This window comes from Vollenhovia emeryi, unplaced genomic scaffold (assembly GCF_000949405.1).
Source record: "Vollenhovia emeryi isolate VEMERY1.0 unplaced genomic scaffold, V.emery_V1.0 DF939207.1, whole genome shotgun sequence".
NCBI classification, from domain to species: domain Eukaryota; kingdom Metazoa; phylum Arthropoda; class Insecta; order Hymenoptera; family Formicidae; genus Vollenhovia; species Vollenhovia emeryi.
Window position 1 is genome coordinate 450,600 of NW_011967159.1, and position 22,547 is coordinate 473,146.

Sequence of the window (22,547 nt, forward strand, 5' to 3'; positions counted from 1 at the left end):
TTATGTATTCTTTTAACATATAACGATAAATTATGTCAAAGAGTTAATTTTCATAAAGAAGAGGTCACATAAATTTTTCTTCACGTCCGAATAGATATTGATTCCAGTGCCATCATTAGTTATGCTGTTGGTTGAGACATAACAGATTCATAGTAGTCAGGATAGTCCGGTTGTCGTAGCGGGATGGCGAAGGCACGGTGGAAGGGGTGACATTGCTCCGGTAGTAGGGATCAGTGTCGGCTAACAAGTTTTTAGTTACCCATATTCTAAATAAAATATTCACTTTTTCTGTAAACAATGTATGTAATTTTGTCTTATGGATAATAGTTTAAATCTAATTTATTGAAAACATTATTAATAACAAAATACTGTAACATATTTTTTCGCGTTTATCTGAATCATTATCAAAATTATCTAAGTATCAAATACTGTTTTGAAATAATAGAATGTACTATATTTCATTTATATTACATATATAATTCATGTAAACGTAGAAGAATATAGATTTTTCGATAGAATTGAAGCAGATTTATAATCGACTTCGAATGGAATCTATTTATATTTCGAGGAAAATACTATAACATATTGTTTCGCGTTTATCTGAATTATCAACAAAATTATCTAAGTATCAAATACTGTTTTTTAAATAACAGGATGCACTATATTTCATTTATATCACACATATAATTCATGTAAACGTAGAAGAACATACATTTTTCGACAGAATTGAAGCAGATTTATGATCGAGTTCGGATGGAATCTATTCATATTTCGGGATCTATTAATCTTTTGTTAACTGAATCAATAAATTACATAGAAAAATATACATATTTCAATATACATTTAATCATTTAACTGAAGTATAATTAAAACTGAAAGGAACAGATATTAATGGACTCTACATCAGCAGAAATGTACATGTGTTTGTATCGATAATTTACAGTAAAATTATATAAAATTTGCATCTGTATTGGTTAATTATTCTCTAATGGATGCCGCAGTTAGATACTGCGTTTCATTATATTTTTCACTCTCTTCCGTTCTTCGTCAGGATCTTGTCGAGATGGTACGACTTGCGACGGTACTGAACTGAGTTCCTGAAGAACCACTCGCTCGCGAGTCGCAGCTTTCTCCCGACGCGACCAGTCTCGGTGCAGCCGCCTTTTCGAGTCTTCCGATCGCAAGAACACGTCTACGAAAGTGTGTATTGAAAAGTTAATTTGTATCAACAAATGTCGATATGTCGTAAATTCCAAGTCTATTGTTGAAAGTGAAAGAATTAGGGATGATGCGGCCGAGCGTGAACCAGTGAAATAGCTTCGAGTGATCTGTGATCTTTGTGTTGAAAATGTCGGGAATTTGACGGAGAAAATGGAAACGTTAATTGGAAGTGATTGACGGTGAGATTGGAGGAGTCATAAATGTGTAACCGTAGAAAATTTTCCGACGACATTCAACCCGACAAATTGTATAATCCCGAAGGTAATTGTTGCAATCATGGAGGAATGCGATGCGATTGAAACACGCACCAGAATAGCGTCGCTCGTTTCGAAATTTTCCCGAGCAGCTGAAAGTCTCGTAAAATAATCCTGACGAGACACAGCAGAGTTTGTTTGACTAAAACCAATATAAGTTGCAAATCTTAAGATCTCTTGTATATTCCGCGTGTCACGAAATATAATATGTAATGATTGCTAAATTAGAAAAATTAGATTTCTTAAAAAGGTTCATTAATAATTGCATGTTACGTATTGTTGTTGCTTGAAAACTACACAGAATTATTGCCGTCGCGACGGATCGTGCAGAATTTCTATTATACGTATACGTCGTATGGAAAATGCGTTAGAAAAAAATATGCTGTGTTTCACTATTCTTTGTCGAGTGAAAATTTTTATTTCAAATATAATTGTCCATTAAGTGAAAGACGTAAAAATTCTTAGGAATTCAAAATTCTTTAGCAAGATCCTGTAAAGCGTTCGGCGACTAACGCGATTGGTTTGATCGTACGGGCATTGAAATCTCCACCGAGCAGGCGGAATCAGCGTTAATATAATTTGTTGGAGTTTCGATTATAAAACATATATGGCTTTTAATTCGTATAAGAATAAATATTAAATATTACATTATTAAATAGAAATTTTAACAATTCTGTGGAATATATTCTCTTAATTTTGATGTATATAATCTCGATTTTCATAAATATTAGTACCTCTATAAATATGTTTGATAAAATGTTAAGAGACTTACATTTATCACCAATAAGTAATATTAATTATTTGTATTTTAATGAAATATTTAAAAAATTCAAGAAAATACTTATACATACAAAGACTCAATGATTTCATTGTTCCAAGTTGCGCATTGTTACAATTATCTAATTAAATATCTATGAAGTATTTTCGACATAGATTATTTGCTAAAAAGAAAAAATAAACTTTAGCACGTACAAAGTGCGAAATTAATTTATTATAGGATTCTTACATTGAAATAATCGATTTGTCCCGGCTTAATTTAGGGATGGTAACATTTATTCTACGCGAAATTCTACAGTGGAGGAATCCGTTTTCTGAAAATTTAAGAATCTAACATTTGCGACGTGGGTTGCCATAAATAATCTCGTTATAAATTCAATTCTATCGAACCAAGTATCATTACACTGACGATGATCCCTTATACCTGGTGCTCAATGACATTTGTGCTGCGTGATATCGGCAAGAAGGTCAAGTTTTTGTGCGATAGTTCATTCGGAGTGTTGTAAAGAAAACAGCGATGTGTGCCTTTGTGCTTTTCGCTTGGAGGTAGATTATGTAAAAGACGAACTGTCCAACGGATTTCAATACGGATTATAAGGATTACTTTCGCAAGTGACGCCCTCTGGATAAGCGTATATGGCCGGTGAGTGTATTTGTGAGCCCTTTATGTGGTAAGGGCGTGTAATGACCACAGTAACGTATTGAAGCTTCATTTGTTGATTATACCTGGTGTTCCACAACAACAGAACGTCCAACAAAATAGGATTTTCTGTTAGATATTCAAATGCGAGCTTTTCTTCATCAACATTTTATCGAATATGCCACATTTTTTAAACACCTTTTCCTTAATTTGTATACATTTCCTTCTATGTTTACTTTCTTATATCTTTTTAAACTTTAATTTTCGACAAAAAGTATTTCGGCACTCGAGTGTCCCATTGAAATTTCAATTATAAGTAACATTCATCTGAAATCAAATAGAAACAGAAAGTTCAATCTCTTTTATATACAGGCATTGATTTGTAAAAGTTTGTTTTCTATCACTTGTAATTCTTTTTCGTAGTCTTTAACACAATCTTCGTACATGTGGTTTATCAGCCCTTATTTACCCTCGGAGTTTCGTCTTGAATTGCTTGCAACGTTTGAAGCCCCCTATATATCCTCGTAAAGTTTTACTAGAAGGCGCAAATACCGGTTTCGCGCGAGTTAGATGCAAGTATTTGCTCGTGCGCGCGCACATGGTTGTACGTGTGTGTGCTCACACGTGGCGGCGCCGGTACTACCCGTTCAACAATGCTGTGCACCACGAGCAAATTATGCAATCGTCATATATAAAATATACATGTATAATTTTGTAAAAATTAGTACAAAACTTTACTAGTTTTAAAAATTTGAGATGCAACAAAATCTTAAAGAATTAAAAAGATATTACAAAAATTAACAAAAGTGTTCCAATTCTAGCATTTTTATGTCCATTTTTATAACACTTTTTTAATTTACTACTAATTAATTAGTAGAATTTCTTAGATTTTGGCAGTTATATTTCATTTCTTTGTAGAATTTTGTAGAATTATTTCCGGCAGGGCGATACTGATCGATATCGATAGAAGCACGTTTGTGTTCCTCGAAGTAAAACGCGAACTATTAACGCTCTCAAATTTAATGCAAATCAACGATCTAATCCCTAGTAGCACGGTACGTGGACTGAACATTGGTTAAACATTGGCCCAATGTTGGTTATATTAGAAATGCACTGGCTGATATTGTCCAACGTAAAGCCAATATTAGCCACGAAATAAATGCAAATATTGCACGATAATAATTATATAATATTAGATTTCTATTGAAAGTGCATTGGCCAATATTTAACAATGTGATAAGTATATTGGTCTAATACAATATTAAACCAATATTGCTAGATAGACACATTGGCTAAATAAGAGAAGGCGTCCATCTTACAATACTGGACCAACATTAGGAATGCTAGATTTATTGTGCTACTAGGGATGTATCTATTTTATATTTATAAAATATTTTTTTCTTCATGGATTATACAAACATAATAAAATTATACATCACAAATTCGTGAACAACGTCTTTACGTTAAGGTAGATGTTAATACTCGAATTTAAAACGTTACAAGAATTTTGTTAAATTCCTTCTCTTTTTTTTATGTGCACAAATGGTTCATATGCCCAATCGTCGTTTGTATAGATTAAACTGTTAGTCTTGCTGCAGACCCACTTTGTGATGAGAGATCAGATGTAATTTGTGCATTTAATTCTCTGATGAAGTGGACTCGACTCCACCGTCATTATGATACAGAGTCGTTTCTTGTAACGTCAGATAATGGACAAAATGTGCAGGAATGTGTGAGATGGGACGGTCGGTTTGGTTAAAGGCAGTGAGATGAGTAGATAATTGTCAGGTATTTTTCCCAGGTACGATGTAATGCGCAACGTCATGAACCTGGGTTGTGTTCTCGCATCACATTTCTTTGGAATAATCACGTGAGCATAAAATTGTGCCTTAATCAAGTGTGAGAATGACCAACTTTTTTAACCGAGCAATTAAATAAATAACAACTAAAGTAATTTTTTTAAAGCAACATCAAGAATCTTTTCATTGTGATTTTGTTCTTCTTTATTAAAAAAGTATGATTGAAATAAAATGATTCAACAGTATCATTAAATAACGAGATATTATCCGTGAATATCGAAAATATTGAATACGTTTCTACAAAATTATTATTTTTAATAATGTTTATTGTACTTTATTGGCTCGTCTTGTTTTAAACTCTCAATTAAATTGTCTTTAATTGCACGTGTCAGTTTTACGATTTTGCAACGCAACAAAGAATGCTTATTTATTCAATTCATGGCAATTTCGTTTTCACAAGAGGAGCACGTTATTATAGGGGAATACTGCTTTTCTCACATAATTATCTCGTCAAGTATTTCACATTTAAGTTCACGTGCTATGTTTCGTCGGTATCAAATCTCGCTGTCATTATTTCCCGAGAAAGAAGAAAACAAATGCAACATAAATTGTATACTACACGTATATTTCTTATTCCCTTTTCATCAAGGTGGCGGATACATGTAATCGATGATAGACGGAGATTAATTTCTTTTTTTTATAATTTCTTTATAAATTTCTGTCTGACTAATCAACAACGCGCTTTCTGCGCGTAGGATAATAATCAATATCGACCTTGATACCATTAGCGTAATATTAAGTCGTTAGGCTGGTCGGGAAAGCTTGATCAGAAACGTGACAGTGATTTCGTTAAGCGATGCTGTTGATCATCTTGCAAATAGGATCGTTCTTAAGCGAGTTCGCGTTCTCTCAGCAACGCTGTAGATTCTCTATACACCTTTCAATCTCGTCGTTAGAATATATTTTAGAATATTTCGTCTTATGTAAAAGGTATATTTTTCATTTTTGAGATATCGCATGAGGATTTAAACGTGAGAAAAAAGTCTCCTTGTAAATAGTGATTTGGAAAGGTTTCCTTTCTTCGAGCCACAAGCAAAATCTACTTTTTAAAATCAATCTTCACACCAGTTGCCATTAGACAAATAATAACTTTTTACGAATGTATTTTGCTTAAATGGAATTTTAGCGCGAATTGCCAAAATATTTGATGTTAAAAATTAAAAACTAGTCTGAGAGGGGTTTTTAATCAAATTCTTGTCGAGAGAAAAATTGGTTTTAAATGAATAAAATTCGTTCGCGCATGATTTTTCAATGTCCTGTGCACAATCCGAATTTAATATTGATATTATTCTAACATATTGAGTCTATTTGGAAGTAGCTCTGTCAAGCTTCTAGACATGTGCAAACAAAATACAAAAGTCGGTCCCGCTTGTCGTAACATCGCGGCGTGATCCGCTACACAGGAAATACTGCGATGCGTGAGATGCATCATCATCGACACATAAAATAAACACGACAAAATTATTGGTTTCGTCCGGCGCACCGCCGGTTATTGAAGTTAGGTTCCGTCGTGTAGAAAAAGAGGGTGTAGAAGAGTCAAGATGATTGGAGAGAACCGCATTTTTCCCCTTTCGTCTTTTTATTCGATATCGAGAAGGAGACTACGACCATTTATATCAGATTCGTGATATGAACAAAAAGAGGGAGTGGGAGTAGTTGCCATCTGTAAAATATTCTTCGTGCTTCCTTATACATATGTACGAGGGAGTACGAACCAGTTTATAATTTTGGAGGAAAGGCGGATGATATAAATATATGTAATCATTATATTTAAAATATTACGCGTAATATTATACCTCGTATCAAGTGAGACGATCTGTAGAGATAATCCGTGCACGTCCGTGTAACATCAAACTAGAGTATGAAATAAATGAGTTAATTGAAAGAATTTTAATTATTTTGTTGTAATTTTCAGTAAAATATGTGCTGTGGTTAATACAAATCTTTAGCTGACGCATGATTTGCTGTTATTCACAAGTTTTTATTTTGACGCAATAAAACGGAATAAAAGAAAGAATTTAAACACGAAAGGGTATCAGTTTTATAAGGTACATCATGGAAAGGGGTTTACAAGAGTCTCAAAATGTGGTCACTTAAGGCTGATTTATCAATTCAGAGAAACGACGTTGGAATAAAGAAAGAAAATTTCCTTCACTTTGCACATAAAAACATACAGTTAAGATTAAAAAAACGGAAACCATTAAAGCAACCGCCGAGACGCTGTTTTAGATACAAGTGCTGTATGTAATCTCACTTAACTGTAGATATTTAGCCAGTTCAATTTACCTTGAAAATACACGGTCATAATTTTGAATCTTTATTTTCTTTCGAAAACTCGGCCCCTCGAATTTACATCCGGCGATTTGTCAAGTACAGATGGTTTGATTAAAGCACATTTGAAAATTACGGCTTGCGTCAATAAGAAAAACATCGTGTACGCGCGTGTGAGTACAGTAGTTCGCGCCCATCTGCATTTGACTCGATGAAGCGTGATTCCGCAATACACGCCGTCTGATATTTGAATTCAGTGTTGCGACGCATAACGGCATTGCATCACTAATAAGTTAAGGATGGACCGGATGCGTCCCATTATTTTAGGGTGGGACGCGGAAGTACGCGTAGACGTAATCGGACCACTGACCACGATATAATAGCAAACGTAATTGCAACATATATTTTCGTATACAGTAATCCTCCGATTTAACGATCTAATCGAGACGAAGAGGTGTCTGTTGAAATGTCAAAAAGTCTGCATTGAATGTTACCAGTTTTTTCTTTTTAATTGTTTTGAATATAAAAAGGGCTCCGACACAGCACTACACAATTTGAAATTGTTAAATTATTATAAAGAATATTGCATTTCCAATTCTAGGTAAAGGATATATAATATTCATTACTTCTTGATCACGTAGTCGAAGAGTATTTTGCCGTGATCATAGTGGTAGCACAGTAGTCCTTATATTATTATTTATAATGCGATACGAAATGGTCCGTTAAATCTCATGTATCATCAATGTCCGGTATATCTCGGGCTGTTAAATCGAGGGTTTATTGTACTTAATCCTCAACCTGTATCTTCGGACGTCACTTCCTTGAAGCATTAACGTTTAAAAATATGTTCAGAATATCTCGATAAATTAAGGTGAAGATAAAGAGTAAATCGGGTTTTATACCAATTCGCACGTCGCTGCGTTTTCATGACTTGCTTATTGCATTATAATCGTACAAATCTGACAAATGTGACATGAGAGAGAGAGAGAGAGAGGGGGGATTACTACATATTTTTTACTTTGTTTGAAAAATTCTGATATCATCGACGGTGAGAGTTTTCACTTGGATTACATATTAGTTCGCACCTCACGTTACTTTCACGAGTCGCTCATAAATTCTCCCGCCGTGTACTATCATTGCTTCACATCAACGTTATTTCTGGAGTCGTTATAGAGAGTCGCTATAAAGAAATAACCACGACCGAGATTAATGTTACAAACGGACGACGAGAGTCCTGCTCCGTCAGGGAAGCGTAAGTCTATCTCATTAGCGCGAACGCACTTCGGATCCTAGATTATATACTGCCACGCCACTGCCAATGCCACGGGATAATTTACTGTCCGCACGTTACACGGATTATACGACGCGAGTGCAGGAAATAAAATAAATACTGGGTACTGAAAAACCACGAACTTCACCCACGGATTCTCCCCTTGATTCCAGAGAAAGAGAAATTGATTGTTTCTTAACGAGAATTCCATTGGACGCTTTCGTAGTTTGTATCTTCTTAAACCTCAACGCGTTTATCCCCGTAGATAAATTACGTTTGAATTTTGTGTTTGTTTTGAGATTTAAATCAGCTTGGACACTTGAAGACGAGATTGTTGTTTAAGAATTTATTTTAGCAAACTATAAAGTGTTTATAAGATACATTTTACCAGAAGATTTGTGGTACACGTAGCAAAGTTTAACAATTTTTAAGTTTCTCGGTTTTAAAAGCGCATCTTTTCCAATCTTCCCATGCAAACTCTGATTGTTGCTTTGAATATATTTATCCCAGCAATAATCTCTATCAAGCATATCATCTCTATTTAAATCTTTATAAATGCAACAAATAGATTTTATACTCCCGTCATGTAAAATCGTATGATGCTCGTGCTCCATTCAGTTTCTATCGTTCTGTTCGTTTTCACGAACGCCAATTTCGTGAAGCCGTAAACTCGCTAACGCGAAAGAATATAACAATAACAACACACTATTAAAAAGTGGATTACTTGTATGTTATTTTTAAGTCTGTAAACTTTAAAGCATAAAAATTTATGATTTTTTTATCTAATTCGATAAACAACGATCAAGCTTCTAATCGACCATGACTGGCGATGTGTTTTTAACACAGAAAATTTATTGCGAAAAATATTACCTCAGCCAGAGTTTGAACCTGGACCGCCTAGAGTGTAGGGAGGGTCCAGGTTCAAGCCCTGGCTGAGGTAATATTTTTCGCAATAAATTTTCTGTGTTAAAAACACATCGCCAGTCATGGTCGATTAGAAGCTTGATCATTGTTAGTCATTTGCTGGCGTCAAATAATTCTTGATGTATAACTTGATAAAATTCGATAAATAATGAGGATCTGTTATTTATAAAATGAGGCACGTAAAGTGCAGTTATTGAGCGCGCATTTTTTTACAAAATTACATAAAAATATTCTAAATAATGGATCATTTTATATATTTTGTAATGTACAATTTTTGTAAATATAATTTTTGTATTTGAAAACAACACAAGTGTCTCTGTCGAAGAATAAAAATTACAAAAAAATTTCGAAAGCTATTCCCTATATTTAAAGTGATACGTATTGTTCTGGTTACAGGTGTGCGATTGGAATGGCAGAAAAGTTGCGCGAGGCAGCTGCTCATGGTGACGTTGATCGAGTTGCACGCTTGCTCAACGAAAACGTTAAACCGTTGCCTGACGAAGTATGTTTTTAACTCTCAAAGTTTTAGTCGCAACAAACACATGCGCATACACAAACAGGATGGTCCGCTTGAAATATTTGCTGAAAACCTTTTTTTTTGTATTTACACTTTGTATTACTTTTTACGTTTAATACTTTTGTTTATATAAGCATATTTTGGAAAACCTTGAAGGAATAAAATGGATCGGGAAGAACGAAGTTGAAAAACGACTCTCAATAAATTGATTGATATCATTAAGAAGGTTCAAGACTACCGTGAGGCGTTAAATTGAATTCCGGTTGTAATTACTCGCGATGCTGACTGGAAAACTTTATTAACGGCTTCGAGGGCGACTGGCAGCAATATATTAATTTCATCTATTAATTATCTCACTCTCATATGTAGCATGATTCCGCATGAAGCATAGCTACGTTGGTTAGATTAGATTTAAAATGCAAATAAGCTCTCGTACGATATACATTTTGACTAAAGCATTAATGAATATGAAAGAATGGACCACCCGCTTAATCCGCGTGTCCCTTAAGATTGCTTGCACTTTGGTTATTCAATAATTAATAATTATTTAAATAATTGAAATTATTTGAAACAATGTTGCATTGCATCGATTTCGATGTATTAATCATTTCTTCAGAAAGCGATATGTAATGCTAATTTCAAAAGTGCTCTCACAGTAACAATACATTTGTAAATTTAAAATAAAAAGATCTGGTTAAAACTAATAAGATTTCACCTCGTAAATGATGACATATTATTTTTCTCACAACTTTGTACCATATATTTGTACATTTTATTTTAAAATAATTTTCAAAAACTTTTTTAATTATTCAGATGGTTATTGCGAACTAATGAGTCGTGGAAAAGATGAAAAAGCTAATCCTTGTTTAGTGTAAATAATATAAAAATTGTATTGAACGGTTTAACTTTGAAAAAGAAATTTTTGCTCCACGTTAATTTGTACTAAAGGAATTAAATCTAGTTGATTAAGAAATTTTATCAGGCATTACCAGAAGAGATTTATTTTTGAATGTTTTCGGTGCACAGCTCTTAATTAGTAAGTTTTATCGAGCTCGCACGGTCGTGCGAAGATATTCAGGATTCCTGTCGTGTTTCAGAATGGCCGGGGGCCTCTATTGCTGGCCGCGGCAGGTGGTCATGTGGAAGTGTGCGAGATCCTGTTGCTGCAGGGCGTCGACGTTAGCGCCGCTGACGATGTGAGTAGTGCTGCATAAATTTTCTGTTTTATTAAATATTTTCCCATATTTTAGAATATAGAGATTATTAGTTTAAGCAAACAACAATAAGAAACTATCGAATTTTCGGGATACAATACTGAATGTTTCTAAACATAGAATGGAAGAGGAAAATAGCGAGTAATCTTTGCATAAAAGCAATCTCGCACAAGTAAAACCTACATGTTTTCTGACAGAATTGATTGTAGTATTCAAATAAATTGAAATTAACGGCTATATCGAGAATTTTTTCGTTCTCAGCTTGGTCTGTTGCCATTTGTTTTACTAAAAAATGATATCCAACACAGTAGATTAATTTAAAATAAAGACAAAACGTACAAATTAATTTAAAATAAAAAATATCTCTGCATTAATAACAGTTATGCTAATACCTATTTTTCTTTACAAAATAATGAATTATTTAGATGTAAGAAATTAAACATCTTGCTTCTTTTAAGCTTAGAGAAATTGGGCAAGCATGAAGCCTGGCGAAATTGTCAAGTATTTAGAGTTTTTAAAAATATACAATTTTCGCAACTATAGAATTAATTTAGAAAGTTATATCAATCTTCATTTATGTGTTGATGTCAATTTCCTTTAGCATCTTCACTTTTGAAAAGTATGTATCGAATATTATAAATAGCGTGAAATTTTAACTACCTTTTTGGTTCTAAAATACTGCAAGGAGATATCGAAAATTGTAAATAATTATGGACAAATTAATGCCGTCACCATAATCGCACGAGAAAAATGGTAAAAAATAAGAAATTAACCATATAAGTTTGATAGTAAACGAAACTGATAATAAATTCTTGGGTATTTTTATGACAATAATTTTTTATATTACATGTAGATGGCAAATTTGGTAAATGTGAAAAACTGTAAAAATGTTCTAGGAGAGGTACACTCTATTGTATAATAATTATTCGGTTGATATCAATTCGATACCGTAAAGACTAACTCGTGCTCTTTCCCTCTTTAATTTTCCGCGTTCGTTTACAACATATTTATCCCTTCGTATATACCTCTCACGTATTACTTTTGCTTATCTAGCTGTCTGATCGGTCGTATCTTCCTAAAAAAAAGATACAAAAAAGATACCGACCGTGACAGGATTCGAACCTGCAATCTTCGGATCCGAAGTCCGACGCCTTATCCGTTAGGCCACACGGTCTATAAGGGGTAGCTACCCTATACATGAAGACCTATGATCAACTTTTATGAAAACCAATACTCCTGACATAGTTATTTGTTTGTACATTAATATCTCCACCTTGTGCTTACTTTAACGAGAAAAATTAAAAGAGAAAATAATTTGTCACGCAATGACCAAAATATCGGAAGGAGAAGCGTTCGCTGGTGAATAATGATTTTTACTGATAAAATATTTAGATGTGAAGATTATTTAGCAATTTCTCATAAAATGTGCATATCTCATGTCTCTCTTCTTTCTGACATTTCAAACTAATGAATTATCAATTGTACCGAGTGATATAAATAAATCAATATTTCTTTAACACATTACAATTGTAATAATTGTAACATAATTACAGTTTTATAATTAGACAGCGGTGCTACTTGTATTAAAATGAGTAGGCACGCATTACTTTACATCCTGCATTTATTTACAATTTGCACAAGCAGAGTTACTGAAAAATACCTCTTTGGAAACTGTCGTACGTGGGGTCGCGCAAAGAAATTCCTCCGCGCATTTACTTTTCCACTCCAATAATCTTATTTAATAATCAATAATTGTAGACTGACAACGGTCGCACGTGATATTAACAAAATGCTCGTCGCGTGAACGACGAACGAAAGCCCAAGACGTAATTTAACAGAAGAAAATACTTTTATTCGCACGTACGTCGTAGCGTCGCTAGGCCGTCGCGGCTGGATATCGAACATCGGCCACGAGACGACTCGTAAAAAGCACCGGAATACGCGCTCATGTTGCGCGCATACACATACGTGGGCTGAAATAAAACGAAATTATTCCCGATGTACGATACAACCTGGCCGGGGAATCGCATGCCCGGCCGAAGGAATCCCACTATTGTTCCACGGGCAATTAGCATGCCCGGTCCGATTCTCCTCCTCATAGGAGGGGTGAATACATTAAAACGCTCCTCAACGCGGCAACGTCCCGCCGGATATACCCGGCGAGCGCAGGCGTGGGAGAAGCGTTTATGCCCGCGAATGTGCGACAGCGTGGTTGTACACAACCGGCGTAGTTACGTACCTGGACACTTGATATCCGTTATTACAGCGTGACCTTGAATGAACAGCGGTGTTCACCGTGTGGTACCTGGTATCAACGTTATTAAATATCTATCGACGAGACTCGCATGCCTGTCTAAGCAACAGAAAATAACAGGACGGACCGACGGTATCGCCGCGATTAAGCGTTCAGGTGCAATGACAAAACTATTTTTTTTAACTAAGTAAATGGATTTACTTCAAAATTTTTTATACTGAAGTAAATATTTATTCTATTTAAAGATAGCGTAAAATTTTAAATAAATCTATGTATTATATTAAGTAAATTAACTTAAATCATTACATTTTCTACATTCAAATAAATATTTCATGAGATATAGAATGCTATTTGTTAAATGAAATAATTGCTTTTGTTAAATAAGAAATTCAATTTTCTTCGCTGTGAAAATTACATCTTAGTAAAAATTTTTTAGGATTAAAACAAAATTTTTTATTAATGTACAATATATATTTAATTTAAAATTATCTATTCTTTGATATTTAATGAATGCTTAAATTAAGGCAATGTATGTTTTAATTTGTTTATTATTTTTTAAATTTAAGTTAATCAGCTAATAGGAGCCACGTAATGAATAATTTTCTTGAGTAAAGTAATATTTTTTTGGATGAAGATATTTTTTTATCAGTGTGCTTAGCTCGTTAATCTAACCGGCGTTGTTGAAAATTAAATCATCACAACTGAATCATTACAATAAACTTTTCGGCTGTATTTTCTTAATTATTTCTTTCTTTCTTTATGAAGACTGTCTAATTTAAATGTAGAAAGAACTCAAGCGAAAAGGTACGCAGAGGAAAGTCCTCTGTTATGAGATAAGATTTTAATACGCGATAGCAGATTTTCGACGTCCAACTTTAATCACAAATCTTTTGTCGCTACGATTGCACAAACTAACAATCAATTTTCCGCTAAACGGATTTGATCCCAAAGGCAATAAATTCACGGTGGAACCAACAGATGACGCCTAGTAATTTAGCAGAAACTCCGCAATCTCATAATAGGGGACTTTTCTTTACTATCTCATTTCCCTGTAATGTGTGTGTGTGTGTAAGATAATAATTTAAAATACATAAATGCAACAATAAAATATAATTGAAAGCGCACTGATATTTTATGCGATAAGAAAGCGTATAAAAATATAAAATACTAAAAAAAAAAAGATTGCTCAAGTTAGCTGGATTTGAACTTGCGCTATTCGAAATTGTCCGCGATTCGTCACAATGGGACGTTCGGACGACAAGACGATGGTATTAAAGTAATAATGTGGTGCGAATGACGGAAAAGAAAAAAGTAAAAAAAATTTGTCAGAAGTGGGATTCGAACCCACGCCCTCAGAGAGGACCAGAAGCCTCCGACACACCCGTCATAGACGGGTAAGGTTACAACCTTGAGTCTGGCGCCTTAGACCGCTCGGCCATCCTGACATGTGACTCGACTAAGCGCTAAGAACGAATTTAGTTGTACCGACTGCTTCCCGTTGTCGTGCGATTTAATAATTCAATTGCAAATAACGATTCGAATTAAGTTTTGATATTTACTACACGTAAAAATCAATGCGCACAACGTATAATATGCCAAATGCTTTTAAAATAAAAAGTATTCACTTTTTAATTATATAATTTGTTAATATTCATGTAAAAATGTTTAAAATTTCAATAGATGTTTATGGGGAAGTGTATACTTAAATCGCGCGCTCTGTGTGCGTGCGTGTGTGTGTGTGTGTGTGTGTGTGTGTGTGCGCGCGCGCGCGTGTGTGTGTGTGTGTTTAGAGAAATGCATGTGAACCATTTTTTTAATTAATTTTATTTTACATTTGCAATAAAAATAATTGAAAAAGGAATTTATGAGTTGTTTTAAAAATATTGTAAAATTTAATATTATTTAATTAGCAGACGTATGCATTTAAAACTTTTACTTATATTATAAATCATATGCAAATCGATTGCCTTTCCACGCGATTACTTATTTAATGAAATTTGTCTGCCTTTTAATATTTGAAAATTTGAAAATAATTCAAAATAAATTATTTTGCAAATTTCATAAAATTTATTATTATAATTAAAACACATGCAAAAATTTTATTTATATTGCGCTTTAAAATCATAGGGCGAGAGATTAAATCTGTAATTGAGATTCTTGATGATGAATCGTAAATGAATCGTAAATGAATCAGGCGTTTTCCCAGATCATCGTTTCATATCTTTTTTTATGCAGTTGGAGAAAAGAAATAAGCTATGCAGAAAGAAAATATTCTTTTGTTGAAGAATTTGAAAAATAAGGCTCGTTTAAAAAAGTTTCAGAGAATCAAAAATTGTCTTAAAAATTTTTGGTTCTCTGAAACTTTTTCTTCTCCTTTTCCGTTGCCTTTCTCTTTCCGTTGAAGCTTGACTTAAACTGCAGCAAATCATACTAATATCTTTTTAAATTATCTTCACCTGAAGTTAGGAATTTCTTGTTTAAAGTGCTGCATTTCTCATAATTTCCGAGTCACGTGTGATTATTAAAATATGTAAGACACTAAATATTTTTCTGATCAAGTCTCTTTTTACACATATGCAGTACCTATATACAAATGTATGTATCTTGACATAACAATTATACAACTTACTATTATTATATTTACTATCCGAGTTTGTAACAGCAATAATTAGCACGATCAAGTTATTTCAGTAAAGTTTTCAAAGTGTCCAACGAGACACCCTATATACCGGGTAGCATTGTACACGTATGGGTTAAATGTGTGCGGCGATGCTGTCGCGAGTGGCATGGCACGGTTCATCGACCAGCGGACTGTTCGCCGAGTATGGGCGAGCGGTTGTAAGTCTCTCGGTCATCCTCTTTTGCCTCATCCGCCTTTTTCCTTTGTTGCGCTACACCGTGTACCGTACACCAGTTCTGTGAGCACCAGCTGCGCGACCGCGCGCTGTGCGCGCGGCATGTCATGGCAACTTTTGTGAAGTCGTTGGCGAACCGATGGGGATTTTAATTTAGCAACGTGATAAATTTCGTAGAAAACCGACATTACGAATGGAGGGCTGCCTTAATTGTATATCATTGCGATAAAACTAAAAATTGAAATATTTTTCAAGTCGTAAGACAGTTTTTAAATTAAGTACAGCCGTTTATTCCGCGACTTAAGCTTAGACGTCGCTCTAACAACGCCGTACTTGGTTCACCATAGCTTTCCACCCTCTAAAAATTTTTAATTTTTTGAAACAGTTGATCGCAAAAATTACAATATTTTATAAAAAAGTACTTTTTTGGAGAAGTTGGTATTTCCTCAGTATGGAATATTTTATTTCTTCATCCAAGTATGCTCCTTCCTTTAAGTTTAACGAGCTGTTTGCACAATTGCTATAAAAAATTTTTTAACATTAGAGTTAAAGTAGGACTCTCATTAAAACTAAACAAGAAACAAGAATGGCCAATGCGAGTCAATGCAGGATGTAAATAGCTTATACTTGTAATTTTTAATGAATTGCGAATTCATGTACCATAAAAGATTCATAAAAAATTTCTATTTCTAATTTTAAATTCAACATGTGAAGTTAAAGCTGGAGAGACCAACTTTCTAAAGATTATTTACAAATTGGATAAAACAGATTTAGTAAAGTATAGCAAATCTTTGGCTCATCTTGTAGTGTATAAAGAAAAACTGAAATTAAATGGTGCTATTGAACGCTAAATGTAGCATCGGACGGGGATAACTGTTGAGATTGCGATGAAAAAGATAATAGAGGCCCAGAAAACATACTAAATTGCCGCCGCATTTGCTCTGCACGGACTGACTAGTGTTACTAGTTACTAATGATAACGACCATTATTAACGGATATTACACGTTGCTACTTACAGAACATGAAGTAAAACACCAGTCGAAGATATTCATACATGTATTCAGGATATACAGGGTGTCGTAGAAAAGTTAACTTTACAAATTCATGTGAATCCTGATTGCGTTTTTATATTAAAAAATTTCTAACCGATACCAAGAGCGGAAAAGAAAGAGGGCGCGAGGAGGGAGAGACAGTGGGAACGAAATTTACATTTTTAATGTTATGCATGCAGTTTTCTAATTGCAATTTATCGAGAAACAGTAGTCTTCTTCTTTCTTCTTCTGAAGAAGAGGATAGCACAATTTCCTAATGTAGATTTCAAGAATAAGCCTCGCAAATTAATTACATAAACTTTCTTCATTTGTTTGTGCCGGAAACAAGAGAAGCAAAGTGGAAAATAAGAAAAATGTAAACCAAATAGATTTTCAATGACTCTCGATCTATCCTCTGCAATAGGAAATAGAGATAATTTCCGTTTGAGATCTCTCTTTCTCTGAAAGGTACAGCTAGAAGAGCTATGGCGGAACGTACTGATACGGGGTTCTATATGTTTAAAAGTTCGAGGATTATTATATAAACAGTTATATAAATTCCATGTCTGGGATTGATCCGTGCCTCTTCCGAGACACAGCTTATAGTTTGGGCCGGGCACCGAGCGACCGTCGATGAATACGTCTGCGTGTTTTCAGCATGGAAACTCGGCACTGCACGAGGCATCATGGCGTGGTTATAGTCGGACCGTGGCGGTTCTGGCGAAGGCCCTCGGGACCCAACGGGCCCCACTGCACGCCAGGAATCTCGCCGGATTTGCACCGCTTCACCTTGCCTGTCAAAACGGCCATAATCAAAGCTGTCGAGAACTCCTCCTAGCCGGCAGCAATCCCGATCTTCAGAACAACGTGAGCGATCTACCGATTCTTTTTTTTTTCTAACTGCTTTATCGTGTTTATCGGCGCGTGGATCGGAAGATAAGGGAGGCCGAACCTTTAGAACTGAACCCAGAGACTGCATACAATAGTACAATCTTGCGAAATTTCATAGAAATATAGAAAGATAATAATGTAAAATAATAATAAATATGCAGAAAGTAAAATGCGCGATGGCACATTTGAAATCATGTGGAACATGATAAACAGTTTAAGAGCGATAATAATATTTTTTAGGTGAAAATTTCGTTTGTAATAGTTGGTAATAATATTGCAAAGTATACTGCGATTACTATAGAAATAATGAAAAGTATGGAAAACGAAAAGTTACGGCTCTACAGAGTGTCACGAATTATATTTATCCTTTAATAAGTTCAAAATCTTTGAATTTAATTGTTCCAGTATGGTGATACTCCGCTTCATACCTCGGCACGTTATGGCCACGCCGGCGTAATGCGTATACTAATCTCAGCTCTGTGCAAGGTGTCTGATCAAAATAAAGTAAGTATGAGATTTCTGTTAAATAATATTTCGTTGCTCTTATTTACGGATGCTTTTTTATCGTGGATTCAAATATTTCATTACTCGTATACGTTCTTAGTACTGTTTTCCTTTACGTTCTTTCTATGAATTTTTATTACTTAATCAAAATTTTTAGAAGTTTTTTATCTTTATATTAGTCACAAAAGTTATTTAGTAATACTTAAATTAAATATTTTATCGTTTGTCTAATTTTTAAACCCCTCCTTCTGTTTTTTAAAGTATATACATTCACGACATTCTTACAATATATTTCGCTTTCTGTTATGTTTTTGCCAATTTCTAATCGCTCCTAATTAGTAAATAAAAAATTTGGTTGATTTCTTCGTACGTATGTTTCACTTTTAAAATGTCGTCTTTGAAAGACGATATAAACCTGAAAGTCATTATTTGAGCTCTTTCAAGAGATTGCAATCATCGTATCGGGCAATTACAAGGAAAACTAGTTAATAATTTGCTTAAGTTACTATGTTGAGAAATAATTTAGCAATTAATTGATGTATGACGCTTATATTGATTCATTTGCCACACAAATAATTTGTTTGCGCTTTCTAGAATGGTGACACTGCTTTGCACATAGCCGCAGCGATGGGTCGTCGGAAATTGACGCGCATTCTCCTGGAAGCTGGTTGTGATCGAAGTCTACGGAATAAACAAGGCGAAACGGCAAAGGATATTGCCCGCCGTAAGACTCATACCGAAATCTTGGAAATTATTTCCAAGGCACGCGGCAAAAGCCGGACACGCAGCAAAAGCCGCGAGGGTGACTCGATAGATGGCAAAATAGACGACGGTAAGAATAAAGTTTAATTACTAAATTAGCTTCAGTTAATTGCATTGCAAAGAATGACACTATTATTCCTGAACATATACGCCAGTGCAGATGTTATTTTGCAAAGAATCTATGCATGAAGTAGTTTGTATGAAATTATCAACGAGCTATTTAATATATTTTATTGCTTTGAACATTTTATCAGGTAAGGCAATGAAGTCGGACAAAAAGCGAGAAAAGACCGGAAGTGGTACTAGCGGTGGCGGCGGGAGCAGCTCGAAGAAAGACCGAAAGAAGTACAAATCCAACGTAAAGCAGCACAAAGTCCGCTTTGAAAAAGCTATCATGGGTCGGCAATGGTCGCCCTATGGCTGCCACTACTATCCGGACCCGGAAGCGTTCCCTCAACCCCGTCTAGATTCTCTACCCTCTGACCCTTTAGGGCGGGGTGAACAGTACTACCTGGACCTGGCGGGCAATATCAGAAAGGGCCCGGTGGGCGTGGGATACACCTGTTATTGCGCGCCATTTTTCCGACATATGGAGGCGAAGCTGGAACGGGACAAGGCCGAGTTGAAAGCACACATCGATCAAGCTCACGAGAAGCTGGATATGAAAGTGGCCAATCTGGAGAGGAGGACCAGGGGACAAATCTCGGAGCTGACTAGGTGCGTTCAGGAGGAGCGCTCCAGGTGCGACGAGAGGTATTCGCATCTTCAGCAACGTCTACAACGAGGTGGGCGGGGTAGATATAGCGAGAGGCCAGCGAAAACCAATTACAGTCAGGAAGTGATACTACCAACGAGAACAAGGTCTCTGGAGGATCTGTTGGATGACCGACCGCAGGATCGCAGCTTCGAGATTCCCGGAGAAACACCAGTTCATCGTGGAAGTTTAGATGATCTCGATATACCGGCTATACCTAGACTTAGCACGTCCATGAGAGACTTACCTTCGGGATCCGGAGTAGCTAAATCAGCGCTCAGAGTGCTGGACATCCCTCCGAAATTGAACGAGACGTTCGATGGAGTCATTAGACAGGGTGGAGCCTCGTCCTTAGACATAGCGCCGACAGACTCCGTTCCTGTGAAGGGGAGACGTCAGCAGAGAGTAAGATTGAATTATATTAAATATTATATAAAACAGTAATTGTACATTAATGGTTCTCTGTGGCGATTTTAAATTGTAATTTAATTAATTATTTTTTGCCTTGTTGTTTTTCAAAGAACCCGGTAAGGAAATTATTATCAGTTCGTTAGCAGTTTGCCGATAAAGTAGTTTTGAGTGGAAAACTGCGATAGACCACGGCATTAATTGCGTTCGTGTTCACTCGTGTTTCGTTAGCGAAGAATCCGCTGTTATAATCTGAGCAACATTCTGCTCGGTCTCTGCTGTCATGTTTCATTCATAAATTAAATTATGTAATTATACTAATATAACATGCTACACTCCAGTATAATAAACTATAATTTCTTAAACATCTATAATGGTATACTGTTGACGAAATTTGAAGCAGACACTTTGCAAAATCTTTTAATAAATTTAATTGCTTGACAATGCGTCATTTTGTTAGAATAAAAGACTTTGCAATAATAAAAACTTCCAATAATTGATTAATTATCTTATCTTAAAATAATGTACATGGAGAAATGAAAGTGATAAAAGTTAATCTAAATACGTTTGTCTCTTTTTTCTAAGAGTTGCGTGTCGTATGACATGCACAGCATGAACATGTCCGTGGATGAAAATAAGATCCAGAAGATTAGCGACGGGAGTATGACGGAGTGGAACGGTCGCCGCAGCGTCCATGAGATGATCAAGCGGTTTCAGCAAGTACCTGATATGCATAATGGTTGGCGAAGAATTTGCTCCGGAGGCAGTGAACAGGCCAGTCTAGATGAACATACCAAGTGCTCGCAAAATCAGAGGGTACATTCTCAAGGTGATATAACGTCTTCTGAATAACAAAATACGCTAGAGTTAACGAGATCATAAAAAAACTGGCGCAGCCCGGTACAGCTGCGGGGAACAAAACAATATATTCGCTTTAATGTATTTTAGAAATTGAATATATAATAAAATGTTTTTCTAACATTTCACAAGACACATATCGATTTTTCACGCTGCTCTCGACGAGCAATTTGATTCGACGCCTCTGACTCGAATAATCTGTCCTCTATCCTAAACGATATTAATGTCGCAGATAACGAGAGCGAGAGCAGCGAAGGCGAAGATGACGTTGAACAATCGAAAGCATACAAAGAGATGAACTGTAGAAAGGTCATCTCCAAAGACGTGCCTTATGACAGTATCGCGAGAATGCCGTACAGATCACGTAATCCCGTGTACAGTCCGACACCGCCTCTTCACGACACTCATAACGATTCTGGATACAGCACACGCATGTATGGCTCGAGCAAAGGCGCATCGCCCTCGTTATCAGGTAAATAAAAAGACAGTGCGATTATTTTAGTTGAGCAATGAAATGTACTTCAAATATGTATGAAATGATTCATTCAGAAATTCCGAATTAATTCGAATTTCTAAATTATATGTTGGGACTTTTGTTGTCGCTAAAAATTGATACATTAAGAAAATATTATACAGAGACCTGCTCTCATCTCGTTGCAGGCCAACTGGAATGTGACGTGATCTTGTCACCTTCGACAGGCTCATTCACAAGTGGGGAACAACTCGCTGCCTTGTTGGAACAACCAAGGCGACACGATCTAACAGTTTACGAGCGAAATGCTGACAACGTCGTCATTAACATTGGCACTGCCAGTTTGGTTTAAATGAGACTTCAATCGAAAGGAATATGACTTTTGAAATACATAACTGTATGTCACACTGTACATAATACATAACATCGTCCTAGAAATGTTGAAGTAATGATTGTTTTGCTGTTAATATTGGCACTGTAAGTGTCATATCCGTTCGCGTTGCCATGATATCTATTATACAAAAGTAAAAATAAACGTTAAATAAAATGAGCAATAATATTTATTGTATATGCAAATGTACATGTATAGGTAGATATATGTATAATGAATAATTATTAAAACAATTGAGAAAATTAACTCGAACGCATTGTCGTAATTCTCAGTAAATTCTGCAAGTTTCCACTAAAGTCCTTTATACGTGACTGCTGTAAATTATGACAAAATACATTGTCAATTTTTATTATTCATTGATCGGCTAATAACACATTGTCACCAACTCCAGAAACTAAGGCAATTATTCTTTTAGAATT

General features: G+C 35.2%; 1 protein-coding gene and 2 non-coding genes across 4 annotated transcripts; 1 reads left to right on the forward strand and 2 right to left on the reverse strand.

Annotated features, from left to right (window-relative positions):
• The first annotated feature begins 1,468 nt into the window (after window positions 1-1,468).
• LOC105561431 (ankyrin repeat domain-containing protein 6) lies at window positions 1,469-22,345 on the forward strand. 2 transcript variants are annotated; one of them, XM_012011405.1, is made up of 11 exons: window positions 1,469-1,482; window positions 2,516-2,895; window positions 9,613-9,718; window positions 10,831-10,929; window positions 17,746-17,955; window positions 18,385-18,483; window positions 19,078-19,315; window positions 19,500-20,404; window positions 20,993-21,236; window positions 21,498-21,737; window positions 21,926-22,345. In XM_012011405.1, exons 3-11 carry the CDS (start codon window positions 9,626-9,628, stop codon window positions 22,087-22,089), a joined length of 2,292 nt encoding a protein of 763 aa, XP_011866795.1. In that variant the 5' UTR covers window positions 1,469-1,482; window positions 2,516-2,895; window positions 9,613-9,625; the 3' UTR covers window positions 22,090-22,345. The 2 variants fall into 2 exon arrangements, with proteins under 2 accessions (XP_011866795.1, XP_011866794.1); XM_012011404.1 differs by lacking the exon at window positions 1,469-1,482 and having other exon boundaries at window positions 2,135-2,895.
• On the reverse strand, window positions 12,049-12,121 carry Trnar-ucg. The gene has a single exon. It is a non-coding gene; the product is annotated as a tRNA-Arg (tRNA).
• Trnal-caa lies at window positions 14,525-14,646 on the reverse strand. Its single transcript has 2 exons — window positions 14,609-14,646; window positions 14,525-14,569 (listed from the first exon to the last, which is right to left on the reverse strand). It is a non-coding gene; the product is annotated as a tRNA-Leu (tRNA).
• Window positions 22,346-22,547: the final 202 nt, after the last annotated feature.

Excerpts from the sequence above, each read along its gene's own strand:
- LOC105561431 (XM_012011405.1), top strand. The coding sequence starts at position 9,626 with ATGGCAGAAAAGTTGCGCGAGGCAGCTGCTCATGGTGACGTTGATCGA. Across the intron at positions 19,316-19,499 it reads AGATGGCAAAATAGACGACG|GTAAGGCAATGAAGTCGGAC; the intron begins GTAAGAATAAAG and ends ACATTTTATCAG. Across the intron at positions 21,237-21,497 it reads TCAGAGGGTACATTCTCAAG|ATAACGAGAGCGAGAGCAGC; the intron begins GTGATATAACGT and ends TTAATGTCGCAG.